General features: G+C 36.4%; 1 protein-coding gene across 1 annotated transcript; it reads left to right on the top strand.

Annotated features, from left to right (window-relative positions):
- The first annotated feature begins 771 nt into the window (after window positions 1-771).
- Window positions 772-14,425, top strand: Smp_044690 (putative mitochondrial glutamate carrier protein). The gene is made up of 9 exons (XM_018797682.1): window positions 772-870; window positions 904-1,029; window positions 3,043-3,098; window positions 3,899-3,989; window positions 6,038-6,159; window positions 9,223-9,410; window positions 12,149-12,254; window positions 12,525-12,600; window positions 13,914-14,425. The coding sequence occupies exons 1-9, from the start codon at window positions 833-835 to the stop codon at window positions 14,056-14,058; spliced, it is 948 nt and encodes a 315-aa protein (XP_018652700.1). The 5' UTR covers window positions 772-832; the 3' UTR covers window positions 14,059-14,425.
- The last annotated feature ends 1,661 nt before the right edge of the window (window positions 14,426-16,086 follow it).

Raw genomic sequence — 16,086 nt, forward strand, 5'->3', positions numbered from 1 at the left:
CTGTCGGAGTTCCTTGCTGACTTCCGCTTCGTTAGGCAGATCAGTCGTCACCAGCTATGAAGGATAGGACAGTGATGATGCAACGGATGTTCTAGTTTTACAACTAGCTACCAGTAGCACCTTCTATATTCGATCGTTCCCAGTCAGATAGAAATCAGAAGTCAGACGAGAAGAGACAGGAAAGATATATTTGATTCGTTACCAATATATCGAGGACCTTTTCTATAAGCTGGCTAATGAAACGTAGGAGCTGTGTCCCACGCCGTGTTGAAACGTGATCTGGTACGGATGCATGACCGAAAGCCTTCAGTTAAACAAGTCCACTTAAACAACATGGTCAGCATCCAATGTCGAACACTTAATGAGCTATTGATTTAGGGGAATTATTTACAGCTACAACAGTCTGATCGATGTGCTTGGGGCAGCAGACTAGTTGAACTGCTCCTTGAAAACATCGTCCCATTGTCCAAGACTTTAGTAGGTGTTATTGATTGGTATCCCATCAGCTTCGCTCATGATGTCTATTTAGTGGATTCATTTGAACTAGCTTACATTGCAGTAACTGTACATTTTACTAAACAAAGCAGTTGCTTCCTCGTCATCTACTTGGATGTTGGACAATGCCCAATGTCGACATCCTCAGTTTTTTGGTTTCTGTTTCTTTCCTTATATAAAGGTTCTGACTCGCAAGAAAAACTGCCTATAGGCGGCTAAATATTCAGCATCGATAGGCGGTGGGTTATTTTATTTAGTCCATGACCTTCCGAAGCAACCAATAAGAATTAAGCAACGGGGCCTGGCGAACTTTTGAAGTCTCCCTTTCACGAGGAAAATGGCTCTTAACAAAGAGTCTGTAGATTCTCATTTTTCGTTAGTTGTGTATAAAGTTTTTATATTTGCTAGGTTTGTTCCAAAAGTGGTGAATGGCGGCATTGCTGGGGTCGTTGGTGTAACCTGCGTTTTTCCAATCGATCTGGTTAAAACGAGAATGCAAAATCAACAAAGTGGCAGGAAGTTATATAAAAATGTGTAAGTCATATCTAAAACTGGTCCACTACCTGGCCATTTATCTCCTTTTGAAAGAAGTACTTCTAAATGTTTTAAGAATAGGTAGTGCACAAGACATTATTATAATACTACGTCCCAGGAACTATGGTAAGGTGCGGAAAATTCAGGAACTGAAATAAATAGACCACAAAACCATTCCTAGTTTATGTCTGGTTAATTGAGCTTCCTAGTGAATCCTGGTTTTGATTTGACCATATCGAATCATCCACTGTCACAGGCCGATATTTGTTTTCTAAATGGGTAGTCGGATAGATCTTTCGACTACACTGTGTAATTAAATTTCAGCCATCTGTCGGCCTTCTATCTATTCATTCGAAGTCTCCCAACTCTCCATCTATTATTTGGATGACAATGTTGAAAAACACGTACTTACAGGGAAATAAGTAACAATGTCTTACTACTTTGTTTCCGCATCAAAGATAAAGCATTTCAAGGTGATGAGTGTCTAAACAGTATGCTAAAATAATCTAGTTTTTCAATTTAGAAACAAACCTAACGTGTATTGTTAAGTGAATGGTAAAATGCAACTGGTTGTTTTATTGTATAGCACGATTTTTGTTGGGTAATTCTTATTCAGTGCTTACCATGCTGTTCGTTTTAAACATATCGTTTTGTAAAGACGGCTGTTAGGCTAAACTTAACCTTTCCACCAAACTGAAAGTATATACCCTTACCGATTTCCTGTATGACTTTCTATAGACATCCTCAGTAAATTGTACTGTAGACGACGTTCTGTTAAACACACTATATAGTTTGTAGTAAAAGCATTTAGCTCGATAGTTTCGGTTGTCTCAGACAGAAACTTGTAGTTATATATGTTTATCCTAAATACAGTACTACTAATAAATCCATGCCTTTGTGTAATTAGATTAGACCTGACTATTTCATCTAGCTGTGCCAATAGGGTGTGGGAACCTGAGGAGATGCACCAGATCTACATGGCTCGTACTTGACAGTATCTTTTTTCAGATTGCCAGGCACTTAAGTGTTAGTCACCATTGTTTTAATTAAGAACTAGTTAGTTCCTTACAGAATGGTATCAATGTTTCTTTTGAAGCCTTTAGAATATTAAGGGGGGCTGAAAATACGGAAAAACCAGTGGGAGAAAGTTACTTATGGTGGAGCAATAGGTTGACGATTAGGGGTTCTATTTTTGTGCATCAAGTCCCAGGTTTGAACCCTACTCGGGTTACGTCAGCTTGGAGAACCAGTTAACGGTATTAATCTCCTTACTTAAAGTGTGGCTTATACTCAGGTATCAGGTGAGTTAGGTTGGTTTAATTAAAGGTATGTGTCACGTAGTACCAAGGTGTATGAATAAGTCAGTTAACTATCAGCCAAGTGAATGACGAGGTCAGACGGTCGGTCGTGGAAAAGGTTGCAAACCATTTAATGGGTTACTAAATCCTTATCGCATGAATTGATTAGGATGTGTTAATATCTCCCACCTTGACACGATGTTCATTGATGTTAGAGTAAGTTGGGAGAAATTTAGGAGCGGCAAAACCAAGACTTGGCATCAGTCTGTGAGGTCATTGAGTATTGGTAGTTCCAGATATCTGGTTAGGGTCCGTATGATAATCGCAATCAGCAGTTGAAGATATTGAGTACCATGGCTCAAAACTGGTCACAATGGCGCAGATGTATTCACTTTTGAGTTCTAGTATTTCTTCATGAATACCTTTGCATTTGTCTTTTAAAACCATATTCTCAATGTTTAATCTTCATCATCATCAAGACTGCATCATTTCTGTCGCTTTTGCAGTTAATCTTGTTGATTTCATCTCGTGTCACTATAGTACAGTAAGCTAGACCCGCGCATACCTTTTTAAAAACTAGTTTGTACATTGGTAATGACTGACTGAAAACTCTATAAATGTAAATAGTTCCAGCTCAAGAAAAGTTTTTCTAAACAATAAAATAGATTGTTGTCGATAAATCTTTGTTATTTTTACTTTCCATATCCTTAAAAAGTTTGGACTGTGCTGCAAAAACATATCGTGCTGAAGGATTTTTTGGCATGTACAGAGGTTAGTACTATGTGATTAATGATATTTTATTTTAGCACATTTTTAGCTTATTTTAGCACACTTTTGTTGTCAATAACTGTAGTGGTAATTGTTGGACTTGAGTGATATACATTAATTTTATACGGTATAAGTAATTTATAGCAAGATAAGCTTTCAACAGTTAGAGTAATCCTAGTAGATTGTAAAACCTGAAGATACACTGTTTGGTTAGTCGATGTATTAAATTACTGACTTATTATCTTGTCATTAATGCTGATAGTTCCAATTTTATCTTCTCGATAGTTAACGAATTAATCTTTTAATCGTCTTGTTTACTCTTATGAGGTTACAGTTCAATGGTATCAGGGCTCAAATACTAACCATCAAATTACTAGTACCAATCCTACTATTGGTCTAGTTTAATTTCAATAGAATGTTTGTGGTGTATTTGGTTTATACATGCAGGGGTTCCCAGGACCACTTCTCATCCAGTTTCCTCTTCAGACATCTCCATAAGAAAAGTATCCCTTCACGGCGTGAGGAGTCGTGAAGAGACAATCGTCATCATACCTCTAAAAGTACCTGGGATCATCTTATTATCGATTTGAGTAGCAGTTTTATGGAGATAATTTTTGCTTAACAATAACCTTATAAATCAATTAACTTGAGTCTAACGGTGTCCAGGAAGGAAGTTAAACGTAACTAATGATATAATTAACCTTGAATTTAATGCACTTTTCATCAGGTTCAACATTAATCTTTGCCTTGTTGTCAAAACTTAAAAACTCTTATGTTAGTGTTTTTCCCCTCCAATGTTTTAGGAAGTGGTGTCAATCTCCTTTTAATTACGCCAGAGAAAGCGATAAAATTAGTCGGCAATGATTTTTTTCGCTATCATTTAAAACCTGAAGGGTAAGATTTTTTGAAAATTTATATTGTATTTGTTTTTGTTTTTGAAAATTTATCAACTTAGTTGATTATTAAGTTGCTTTTATTTGAATACTTAGCAATTAGAGCGTTTGGTTTACAACTATTAGTTTACAACGTTTTTAAGCAACGTTTGTTAGCAAAGATGGATAGTGGCTAGCAGTGGAATCCAGGACGCACGTTTCGTCCTATTTGGGACTCATCAGCTGGACGTACCTGAATCTCAGAGTTGATGTTCTTTCTGGGACTCAAACCCAGTACCTTTCGCTCCAAACGCCATCGCGTTATCCACTCGGCCACTGAGTCCTGATAGCCACTTGCTTGTGCAATGGGGTGAAGTTTAAATTCATTTAGTATTGTTTGTTTGAATCTGCCCATTGATGCTTGTGAATTTAGGCTATATCGAGGCAATACGCACAGTATGCACGTATTCTAATAAGAGGTTGATTAATTGCAGTCCCAAAACATCAGTGGGAAGATTCAAACAAACAATACTAAGTGAATTTAATGTTTGTTAGCGCCTTTCGGCCGGAAACTTGTTTCGTCCTGTTTGAGACGTCTGTTGGATGTACTTGCTACAAAATCTTAATGTTGATGTTCACATAGGTATTTAAACTCAGTGTTTCTCACTGTCTGGGCTGAGTAGCTAAGCGTATCACTTGCCAGGTATGTAAAGCGAAAGGTGTTGGGTTCTTGTCCCTATATTAACATCAATACTGGGACCTTGTAGTAAGTACACCTAACGGACGGGTCCAAACAGTACGAAACTCGTTTCCCAGATTCAACTTAGCCATTATTAAACTTTGCCTAAAAATACTTGTGGCAGTAGCGAGGCAGTTTTCTCAGGACACATATGTCACAAGAGACTGACCAGTCAACAACGGGAATATTCGAACCTTTTCAAATGAATTAGTATTAAGCTACAGATCCCACCCCTTCACCTAGTTTCATCTAGGCAGCTGTGGATAGTATCACTCGCCCTCGCACGAAAGTTGTGGTTCAAAGCTCCAAGTACATAAATTTTTATCTGGTGAAGATTAGTTGATATTTGTGGTATAGGTATTGTGTCTTGAATATTTTATTGTACCTAGGGTGCATATTCAGAAAAGATTTGTTTGAACTGACGATTTAATACAACCACTTTACATTAATACTTTTTGTTGTTGTAACGTAAATGAATGATTACTCTATTCGGGTTTGTATTGAAAAATTACTTTAAAAAATGGAGCTATGGTTCGATGGTTGGTTAAGTTTAATATTTAGCCCCTAATTCTTACTGTTACTGGTATGTCCTATGGCCCATCAAATATCACGTGGCAAAATCGCTAATCAGAATATCGGCACCTGTGACCTTGTCCCTGTGCTGAACCAATAATGCGTCGAACAGCACTATAGCAGTCTTGAGTCAACTCTGAGACTTTATTGGTCCTCTTTATGGTAACTTGTCGCCTATCCCAGTCCGTTCAGTCCAGAACACAAATATCAGCCTCCTTTATGTGAATAGTAGATTTCGGACATATGTAGTTTATATACAAACAGACCAGACCGCATCATACCATAAAATGAAAAATAACGGTTATACAAGGTCAAGCCGAAAGTGGAAGTGAGTGTAGGATGCTGTAACTAATGGATTGGGAATAAGTTAATGGGTCAAATAAAATCGTGAAGCACGATGGAGCTTCCAGAGGCCTTAAAGGAGCCGAGTAATTTCTACCCAATCAGAACCTGATGGAGCTTTTCAGTATATTAACGTAGCATGTTGTTATTGGACTGTAGCATAACGTGCCTCCTTGCCCATTGGCGGAATTATAATGATGTTATAACCAACGCCAGTAACTATAAATTCACATGTTTCTCTTCACATTTTTGATTCTTACCTAACAATCACTTCTCGTGTTTTCTTCTGTCTTCTGATTTTGCGACTGTGCGGTTCTATACGTTCGAGTGCCGTTAGTTGTATATCGTATTCTGCGTTAATCAAGTCGAGGACTTGATACTTTGTTTAAATAATGTTTTTGTTTCTTGATTTCTAGCAAACCTTTAACTCCGATTCGTGAAATGTTTGCTGGAGCTGGTGCAGGAACTTGTCAAATTATCATCACTACACCAATGGAATTGTTGAAAATTCAATTACAAGATGCTGGTCGAACATCAAGTAAATAAAAAAATTAAAATAAAATATTTGATGAATTTTGTTAGTCAATTTTTAAATGTTTTCTATCATTATAAGTAATACCAGGTTTTTTATTAACTGCTAATTTGGTAATGTTTAATTTTTTAAGAAAGCGATTCACTAGTGGCTCAATAAAAGATTCTGTCATTATCCTCTTACATTTCTTAACATCCTAACAGATGATGTATATTTTCATTTAGACATTGATGTCTTTTTTATTCATTGTAACATTTAGTGTTGCTAGTGTTTTGTTCTACAACTGACCAATACATGTAGACGACCTTAAGCAACCAATACACAGTAAGGATAAGGAAGATTGATAATTTATGCTTGACAGTTGGTCCAATACTAAGTAGCCCTAAACGAAAAGGAAAATTCTTCAACTTCATATCCAAATCGCTTGTTTATAGATTCTGAACATTCACCTGATTTCACAACACATAAAACTAAGCACTTACCACATACTAAACAAACAGGTTCACGAGAACCTCTAACATTTCAGTTTGCAATACAATTTTACTACTCATATCACTACAGATAATATCATGTAACAAATGTTCAGCCTAAAGATGAAGGAATAAGTGAATGTAGGTATTTCTTTGGGATCTGATGACGTTTGTAGAGTATCTTGCAATTTGTGGACCAAAAGGAGATAGTACTTACAAGAACACTGAAAAATATATAAGTGAACTTAGAAGTATCGCTGTTTTACTGATGTGTTTATAGAAGAATCCCCATTATTTAGTGAGGGTATTGATAAAACAGAGCAATAATTATGCCAACTAGGCATTAATTGTAACGGAGAGTGATTAACCTATAGTCACTATATCGTCCGATCGTTTATCTGTTAAATGACTTGTAATCATGTTCATTCCTGTGTTTAGTATTTTGTGTGTGTTATTTTGTTAGGAGAAAAAACTTATTCTGTTGGACACATGTTTTGTTTTCTGATGTTAATTCAGTTGGAGGGAGGATAAGGCTACGTCAACAATTCGGTCTCATGAGGGATTCACCTGACTTCATCGTATCAATGTATATCATTTACCAATCGTCATTGTACTCTTTCTTTTTAGTAATAAAAAAACTCGTTCATAATGCCACAAAATCGTTAGTAGTTAAGTCGTTTCAGTTACTAAGTCTCAGGTTTAAACCCCACCCTACCTGTTGTGGTTTAAGCAATTGAGTAGTATCATTAACTCATACCGAAATACCTGGTGAATGAGTTACTCCCAATGAGTTACATCCCAATTCATAACAATAAGATTAAGGACGAATGGAACTGTTTGGCTTTAATCGACGTTGCGTCTTTTCTTTGTGTTTGTGAGTTGATGTCACTACAAACTGGTGCATTTAACTGTATCCTGGATAAAAAATTATAGCAGTCACTATCGAGAAGTATAATGTATTCATTAAGTATGTTTATAGGCTTCAGTATCATTCCTATTGTTTAAGGGTTATCGATTAATCTGTGTTAATTGTCCCATGTGTCGTCGCTTACTATTTTAATATGATTAAGTTTCGTGATGAAAGTCTTCGTGGAGATGAGATTGTATAATGGCAAAGGTGACGCGCTGTTTTTAATTTTCATCTTAGCTGGATAAAGTTGTAAAACCAGTGTAATGCTACTTTGCTGATTATCTCTACATTCACGTCCAGTAGTGGGGCGCTGGGTCATTTATTAAGGCTCTCGACTTTCAGGCACTAGGTCATAGGTTCTAATTCCCCAACTTATACCTTGGTTTGGTCAGCGGAATAGTATCAGTAGCTCACACTTAGAGTATGGCTCGAAGCTCTATACACACGAGTCTGTGCCTGATAAGTGAGTTGAGGTATTCATATTCTACGTCATTTGCATATAGTTTTCTTCTTCAAATCGTTAAACAGGATTATACAATTGGCTTACATCCTGAATGCATTAAATTATTTCAAGGTTTTCTGTATTGAGCTGTTATCTTAACTTTATTGGAGTTAAGTATGTTGACTATTGCTCAACCTTTCTGTATTACTTTGTAGCTGTGCAGCATAGTCTATGAAAGTAGAAGACATGCGTGGTTTGAAGGTTTTTGATCATAGGTATCTTCGAGGCATCGCTCACTTATGGTGGAACGATTTGGTGAACAATGTTGAGGCTAGGCATAAGGTACTTGGAAGAGGTCCCAAATCGGTTGATGAGGTAGTGAAGCTTCATCGGTTGAGGTAGTTAAGACATATGTTACGTATAACTAAACACCGCCTATCCTCGATGAGCAACGCTTGCTATGGCAGAAGTTGGTTGGAAGAAAGCTAAGGGCGGCCAAACCGAAATATGGCATCAATTCATGAGCTCATTGACCATTAGTCTGAGCCATGTTAATAGATGTAAACTAATTGGTTCGGGTTCGTACATTTATCATAAACAAGGGTTAGAGTCTTTGAATGACATAGCTCAGAATCACTCACACCGGTGCAGATGTATCCATTCTTCATCTTCCTTTTGATCTTGAATTCCAGTGTCCCTTAGTACACACCTTTCAGCGGTGTCTTTTCAAACTATATTCTTAAGGTCTAGTTTTTCTTTTTATAGTTGCTGCAACATTATTTTGATCTTTTTTGTTACTTTTATCTCGGTGTGCCAGTGTGATGTGTCAATTCGGGTCAATGAACATCTGTGCCAGGCTCTAAGTTGATAGTGTATATCTGTCTGTAATGTGAACCATTGGATTCTGTTTCAGTTGTTTAAAGGTCATGCTCTCGCTGTAAGACCTGGAGCTTTTGAGTTCGGTTCGTGGTAGGATCATGGACGTTCACTACTGAGGACTTCCATACTCCGATAAAAAAGCTATCCGGCGCTTTCTATTTTTCAATGGTTGTCTAGCGAAGGTCAGTTCGTAATGTCAACTACGAAAAATTCAACAATCTTCACAACTCCCCTATTGTTATTCTGTAGTGGTTCAGGTTGATTTTAAAGTTAACCATAATAATGTATATTCCATAGTTTCGTCAGTATTATCCGTTTTTTCTTCTTTGATAAAATATTGCCAGTGTTTACACATTTTTAATCTTTAGTTCCTATAACTAACACTAACAGCGGTGGTACAGTAGTAGCGACGCGACAGACTGCTACTCAATTGGCTATTAAATTGGTTCGTGAAAAAGGAATATTTGGTTTATATCGTGGAATGAGAGCTACATTTTTACGTGATGTTTCATTTTCTATGATATATTTTCCATTATTTGCAAATTTTAACGCTCTAGTAAGTATATAATGATAAATTTTCCCGAATTATTTCCGTGATTTGACTTTTTTGGTTTATTATATTTTGTGGGACAAACTAATTAAATGCATACTGAAAACCCCGTGGGCTCATACTAATCTGGTCCATCTTTGGCGCTCGGTGATCATAGTCTGACTGCAAAAAGCCGAATTTACAACGTATCAGTGAAAGCTATTCTGTTCTGTGCTTGTAAAACCTGGTCCCTCTGAGCTAAGGGTGTCCTGTGACTTTCTGTGTTTGATCATCATAGTTTGGGAAGGACTGCTGAAATCCAGTGATAACACTATATTAGTAATGCTGTGGTTTGGCTATGTTTGTTCGAGCACAGTAATTTAATTAGTGTTATTGTCATAAAACATCGATCTCGGTGGCTTGAAAATATCTTACGAATGTCATCCTAATGACTTCCACACCGTGCATTGATTACCAACGGTGCGATGGGATGGAAAAAACTGAGGGGGGGGGTCACAAAATGACTTGGACTGGCATCTATTAATCTATTATGACTCCCCAGTGCAACTCAGACATTATTCAGAACAAAATCCAGTGGCTATCCGCCTGTAGTTTTGTACATTCTTCACTCAACTGAAAAAGTTTTTTTGGTCGCTTTTTCGACTGAACTATATTTCGTATTATATATTATTGCCCCCAAATGCCCTGGTACGGCCGAGAGTGAAGAGAGTCCGCTCTCCCTCTCGAAATGCTCTCACATGGCCAGCGAACATATAGCCTCTGCCAGGGAAGTCCTACTCACTGCCTTCTCGTGGCGGGGGTGTTGTTTACGAAATTGAGAGGACGAAAAGCGAATGTCCGGCGCTTTAACCGGGTTGGTGGACACGAAAAGTCCACCTAGGGGAGTTGGAAAACCCTGATTCCAAACCAACGGTGCACATGGGCTCCAGTATCCTGAGGGAACAAATGGCGTACGAATCAATCGTTGGTCACCGACTACCATGGGACTGCATCTCACGATGTTCCACTGCCTTGTGGATCAGATCTTTAGATCAAAGGCTCCGGGTGTGGTCCCCTAAGAAAACAACCTGTTTCAGTCTGGGCACCAGTGCAGTATCACAGCCCTCAAGCAAATCAAATGAGATTTGTGAGGCGCATATGTATCTGGTGCTTCCTTGTACCAATATTTATGTGTTTAAATAAATAAATAATAAAAAATACTGTTTTTCCAGTTGTACTATTCCCCTATAATTATTTTAGCACATTGTTTTTATCTCCTTATTTGCGTTGCATACATTTTTGTGCGCATTAAATAAGCAAATAAGAACACAAGCCAATTTATTAAGACTTTGATCAAATGTTCTAATCCATAAAATATAGTGAGTGTACGTTTATATGAATTGGATTTTATATCTTAGAATCTAATAACTCATGTATACGATCAGATTTTAAATTGTAAGTTGTCAACTTCCTCATATAAAATATCCATACTTACCACAACGACTTTTAACCATTTAGTATCATATTTAAACTTTGCTCCATCTATTTCATTTGAGACAACCGGTTAGTATCATTATCCGTCACATAAAAACTGTAGCTCACTGCCGTGTGAGGAAACTTTTAGTTGGTAAGTGATACAGCTGCACAATTCAGCTTCTAATGTTAGCTGGTTGGAAGTAATCTGTACGAAACTCGGTATGGAGCTTCTAGACTATATGGTTTTGGGCTAACTACCTTCAACTACCTAACATCTCAACATAGTACACGCTATGTCGAATCATTTGGACTAGCGGTCACATTGCAACTTTGTCGTTAGAGTTCGATCAACACTAAAGAATAGAGGAATATTTCATTGTTCACCATTCAGTGGTGGTCCAATCAGTTTTAAATATTTCCTGACCACAACACTCTAATCCTCCCAAATGAAAACGAGAATCGAGAGAGAACAATCCATATTTCAATAAACCTGAAAATCAAAAATATACAGTAGTGAAAACGCTGAAGTTTATATAAGATTTACGTAAGGGTTTAAAATCTTTTCAATTCGTCTGCTGTTTCTGTTTGGTTGGAAATGAATCAATCGGTGTGTTTCAACTTGATTTCAATGTAAGCACAGAGCAGTCAGTCGGCTTCAAATCTGTAGATCGTGGGTTTAAATCCCATCGTATCGTTTTTTGGTTTAATTTACTAGATATGATCATTAGCTTCCACTTAAGGTTCGGAGTGAAATAAATGAAAAGCCATATTTGGTCAGTAAGTTACATGTACACACTTATATCGTGCCATTCACTCGCATGCACTGTAGCGATAACTCAAAGCCTGATTGGTTTTGCATTCAGTTTGATCAGGTGGCCTACTCATCTTGTCCATACACTATATATATAGGATGAGTATCCTAGTGATTATGTTTCATACTTTCATTTGGTTACTCATTATTTACTTACGCCTGTTACCCCTCTTGAGGCATGGACCACCGACCAGGAACCTTTAGCCAACTCTGTCCTCAACATTCCCTTCCAGTATTTTCGACGCTTTTGATGTCTACCTCTAATTCCTGGCGCCATGCTTTATTTTATCTGTCTTTTTCCCTACTGCCTTGAGGATTTCAAGCTAATGTTTTCTCAAATTACTCGTTGTTGAACTAATAAAATTCACTTTATCATTATTTCAGTAAATGGAACTCGCGAGTTACCATTTCCACATTGTCAAGTATATTTAGTGTTGTTCCTAGTTTTATTTTGATCTCATTTAATTTATTCTATTAGGGTCCAAGAAGATCTCCAAATAGTGTAGAAGCTGTTTTCTATTGGTCATTTCTATCAGGATTTTTATCTGGAACAATAGCCGCATTCAGTGTAACCCCGTTCGACGGTAAGTTTCAATCACTTGTAAATTATCACACATACACTGATTTATAAATATCTTGAATATTTACTAAACATTTAGTCAAATCTTTTAAAAGGCTCAAGTTTATTTAGGTGGTGAGTTTTTCAACCAGATCAATGAGAGTGAATGATGTCTGTTTAACGGTGTGTAAGATCCCATTCTTTATCGTAGCTAAATTGTAACAAATTAAAATTAATGTGCTTCGACAAATAATATTTCCCTATTATTAATATTATTTCACAATTTTTCTCCTAGTTGTTAAAACTCGACTACAAACAATTAAACATATTGAAGGAGAGAAGGTATTCAAAGGAATAACAGATTGTTTTATGTAAGTTCTTATCGTTTAAATTCTTTATTAGATAGCTTGAACATTTTTAGATCTCTTGATAAGAGAAAATAATTACTCTCATAGTTTACATCATAAACTGATCTTAGTTAGATGGCCATTGAAAACTAGCAGGTGCTGGACAACAGTTTCATCTTAGTATGGGACTCCTCAGCAACTCTAATCCACGACTAGTGTAGTTGAGACATGTAGTGTGTGAAACATATGGACGACATTTGTGCACTACATAAACTGAATTTCTGTTTAATTGTCTAGGGGTTAAGCGCTTGCCTTCAGATCTGTTGGTTTTGGTAGTGTTGAGTTCTTCAATGTAAATAGTTTTATGACGCAGTTGAATGAAACTAGCTCGGATAACTTAATATTTTATTTTAGCGAGTTTAGATTTGAAATGGTAAACGTAACCCTTTAACCATGTGTAGAGATTACTGTACAGAACTTTGAGTAATTAGTAGATTTCGAACATACGTAGTTTATATACAAACAGACCAGACCGCATCATACCATAAAATGAAAAATAACAGTTATACAAGGTCATTTATTTTATTTATTTAAACAGATAAATATTGGTACAAAGGGGCACCAGATATGTATGCGCCGCACAAATCCCATTTGATTTGTGTGAGGACTGTGATACTGCACTGGTGCCCAAACTGAAACAGGTTGTTTTCTTAGGGGACCACACCCGGAGCCTTTGATCTAAAGATCTGATCCACAAGGCAGTGGAACATCGTGAGATGCAGTCCCATGGTAGTCGGTGACCAACGATTGATTCATACACCATTTGTTCCCTCAGGATACTAGAGCCCATGTGCACCGTTGGTTTGGAATGAGGGTTTTCCAACTCCCCTAAGTGAACTCACCGTGTCCACCAACTCGGTTAAAGCATCGGACATTCACTTTTCATCCTCTCAATTTCGTAAACAACACCCGTGGTGCAAGAAGACAGCGAGTAGGACTTCCCTGACAGTGACTATATACACGTGTCCATGGGAGAGCGGACTCTCCTCACTCTCGGCCGTACCAGGGCATTTGGTCAAGCCAAAAGTGGTTGTATGGGAGATTAAGTAATATATCGAGAATAAATTAAGAATGGTAAATCATATATTAGTAGTTAATGGTTGACATAAAAGCCTATGATAAAAGGAATATATATATACGCGCATCAAAGTGAGCTTCAAAGACAACATAAGTATACAATTTGACAAATCAATTACATTATTTTTATCATGATATCCACTTTATGTTTATAACAACTGTTAATTGCATTTTTATGATTTATTTCGTAAATTTTCCAGGCAAACACTACGTGATGAAGGTGTTCATGGTCTGTTCAAAGGTGCTGGTTGTCGTGTTATGGTTATGGCACCATTATTTGGTATAGCACAAACTGTGTATTATCTTGGTGTTGCTGAACGAATTTTAGGCTATCCAAGATATTAAAAAAAATGAATGAAATGTACACACACACACACAAACATTCATTTTCAATTCATAAAAATGAAATGATGCTTTGATGCCCTATCACCAAATGTATTCATTCATGTCTACTTATTTTTAATAGAGGATAGGGGAACAGTAAGGATTAGTAAGTTATGCAATGCATTCCTTCTTTTATTTTCTTTCAGACAATAAATCATTATTATTTTCCATACAATTTTGTAATAGGTAATTTGTATTGCTTTGTCAGTAGATAATTAGCGATTGTGATGTGTCAGCTTCGATTGAATTCCATAATGATGTTATGTTTCCTTCTTTCAATCCCTTATTCTTCATTATAGTTGATTATTTTATTTCCCCCATCGTCTTGTTTTCAGATACCAAAAGGTATACTCTTTGCTCCGATTGACACGGGCGTATTATTATTATTATTATTGTTATAACTGTGATTTTCTATTTATCTCCACTCTTCGTATGATTAAATCTCCTTATAGCTTGTCCGTATACATTCTATGGACTTATATATACACACACATATTATATATGTACACTGGTGCATTGGTGATAAAAACTGAACGAATCTCTGTTGTATTTCCTCTTAATCTTTTAATAATCTCTAGGCTACATCCATCTTTGTTTATTATCTAAGAGTGATTTTTTTTTAATTTTAATTAAAACAACAACAACAACACAACTCAGTCATATTTATATGAAAGATTAGATGGGTATATACTATTTCCTATGATTATAAATTAGTTTCATTGTATGTAATTACTTATTCTTTGATTGTACATATGCTGTTATGGATTACCTGAATTATTACATTACCATATCTGATTATATAATTAGTTATTATCATGTTTTGTTTCGAAACATTTTCCCTTCTCTTTTTTCCCATGTCTCCTTTCTCTATCTCTCTGTCTCTCTTCAAGATTATATTTTTATAAAATTTAACTGAGTTACACATTATATTACGGTTCGTTGTTGTTATCAATTATTCTGAATAAATTGTATGTTTTATCTCTGAAATCAGTGTTTTAATTCTCTATGTTTCTTCGTTTTATGTATTAGTGTTTGATGTTTGTTTCATTGGATTTTCCATTCATCTGATAATTAAATAATAATAGGTAACTGATTTAACATCTTGTAGACCAAAGTATTCTTTTGATGATGTAAGGTTGTTAGGGTTGGTCGACAGGAAACCCTGCCTAATCTAATTTCCCTGCTATTTGGCAATCTTTATCAAAGCATATTTATAATCTCTATTTATAGTCTCTTGTGGATTCGAATTCACGTCACCTAGCTTCACAGCATGGGACGTTACCACTGAACTTTTCGGGCTGCGACTGAACTCCTATAAGACTATGTTAAGTTTCTAATTCACTTAGTCAGCGAACGGAACAAAGACTTGTGACCAGAGACCAATAAGCTAGCTATTCTGACGCGTCCCAGACCCAGCTAACTAGAGGGAGAAGTTCAAGTTTGAAGTGGGGAAGATATGTTCCGTAAGTAGCCATAAGCACAAGCAATCACAATAGGAAGAAATCAAAGGTATATATACAGCATAAAATTGTCCTTGGGAAGCATTACAAAATAGCACACTAAAAGACACAACGGACCGATAGCGTTTAAAATATTTCCAAGTGGGAAATACGACTCGAAGGTGAAAGGAGCGCTTTTAGGGCGAAAACAAAGAAATCCAAAATTTCAAAATAAGATTACAAAAATAAGTCATTTACCAAGTGAGTTCTGGGGATTTAACATCCCCAACGGACTAAGACATTTGCAGCTGATTAATCATGGAGTAGTCTTTGATTCCTTTGAGAAAGATTGACAAGTTGTTGTCCTAATCTTTCCTTATGTGATTTGTTTATGTCAAAATGTTTTATAAATTGGCAGTATATACTGTTAAAACTCTTTCATTTAGAGCGATAGAGATTTCACCTACTAAGTTGTAGGTTCGGTTTCTACTCTACCTAATTTTGAGTTCAGTAACTGCATGATAGTACTAAATCTTATGCAACAGGTGTA

Source organism: Schistosoma mansoni, chromosome 5 (assembly GCF_000237925.1).
Source record: "Schistosoma mansoni strain Puerto Rico chromosome 5, complete genome".
Taxonomy (NCBI): Eukaryota; Metazoa; Platyhelminthes; class Trematoda; order Strigeidida; family Schistosomatidae; genus Schistosoma; species Schistosoma mansoni.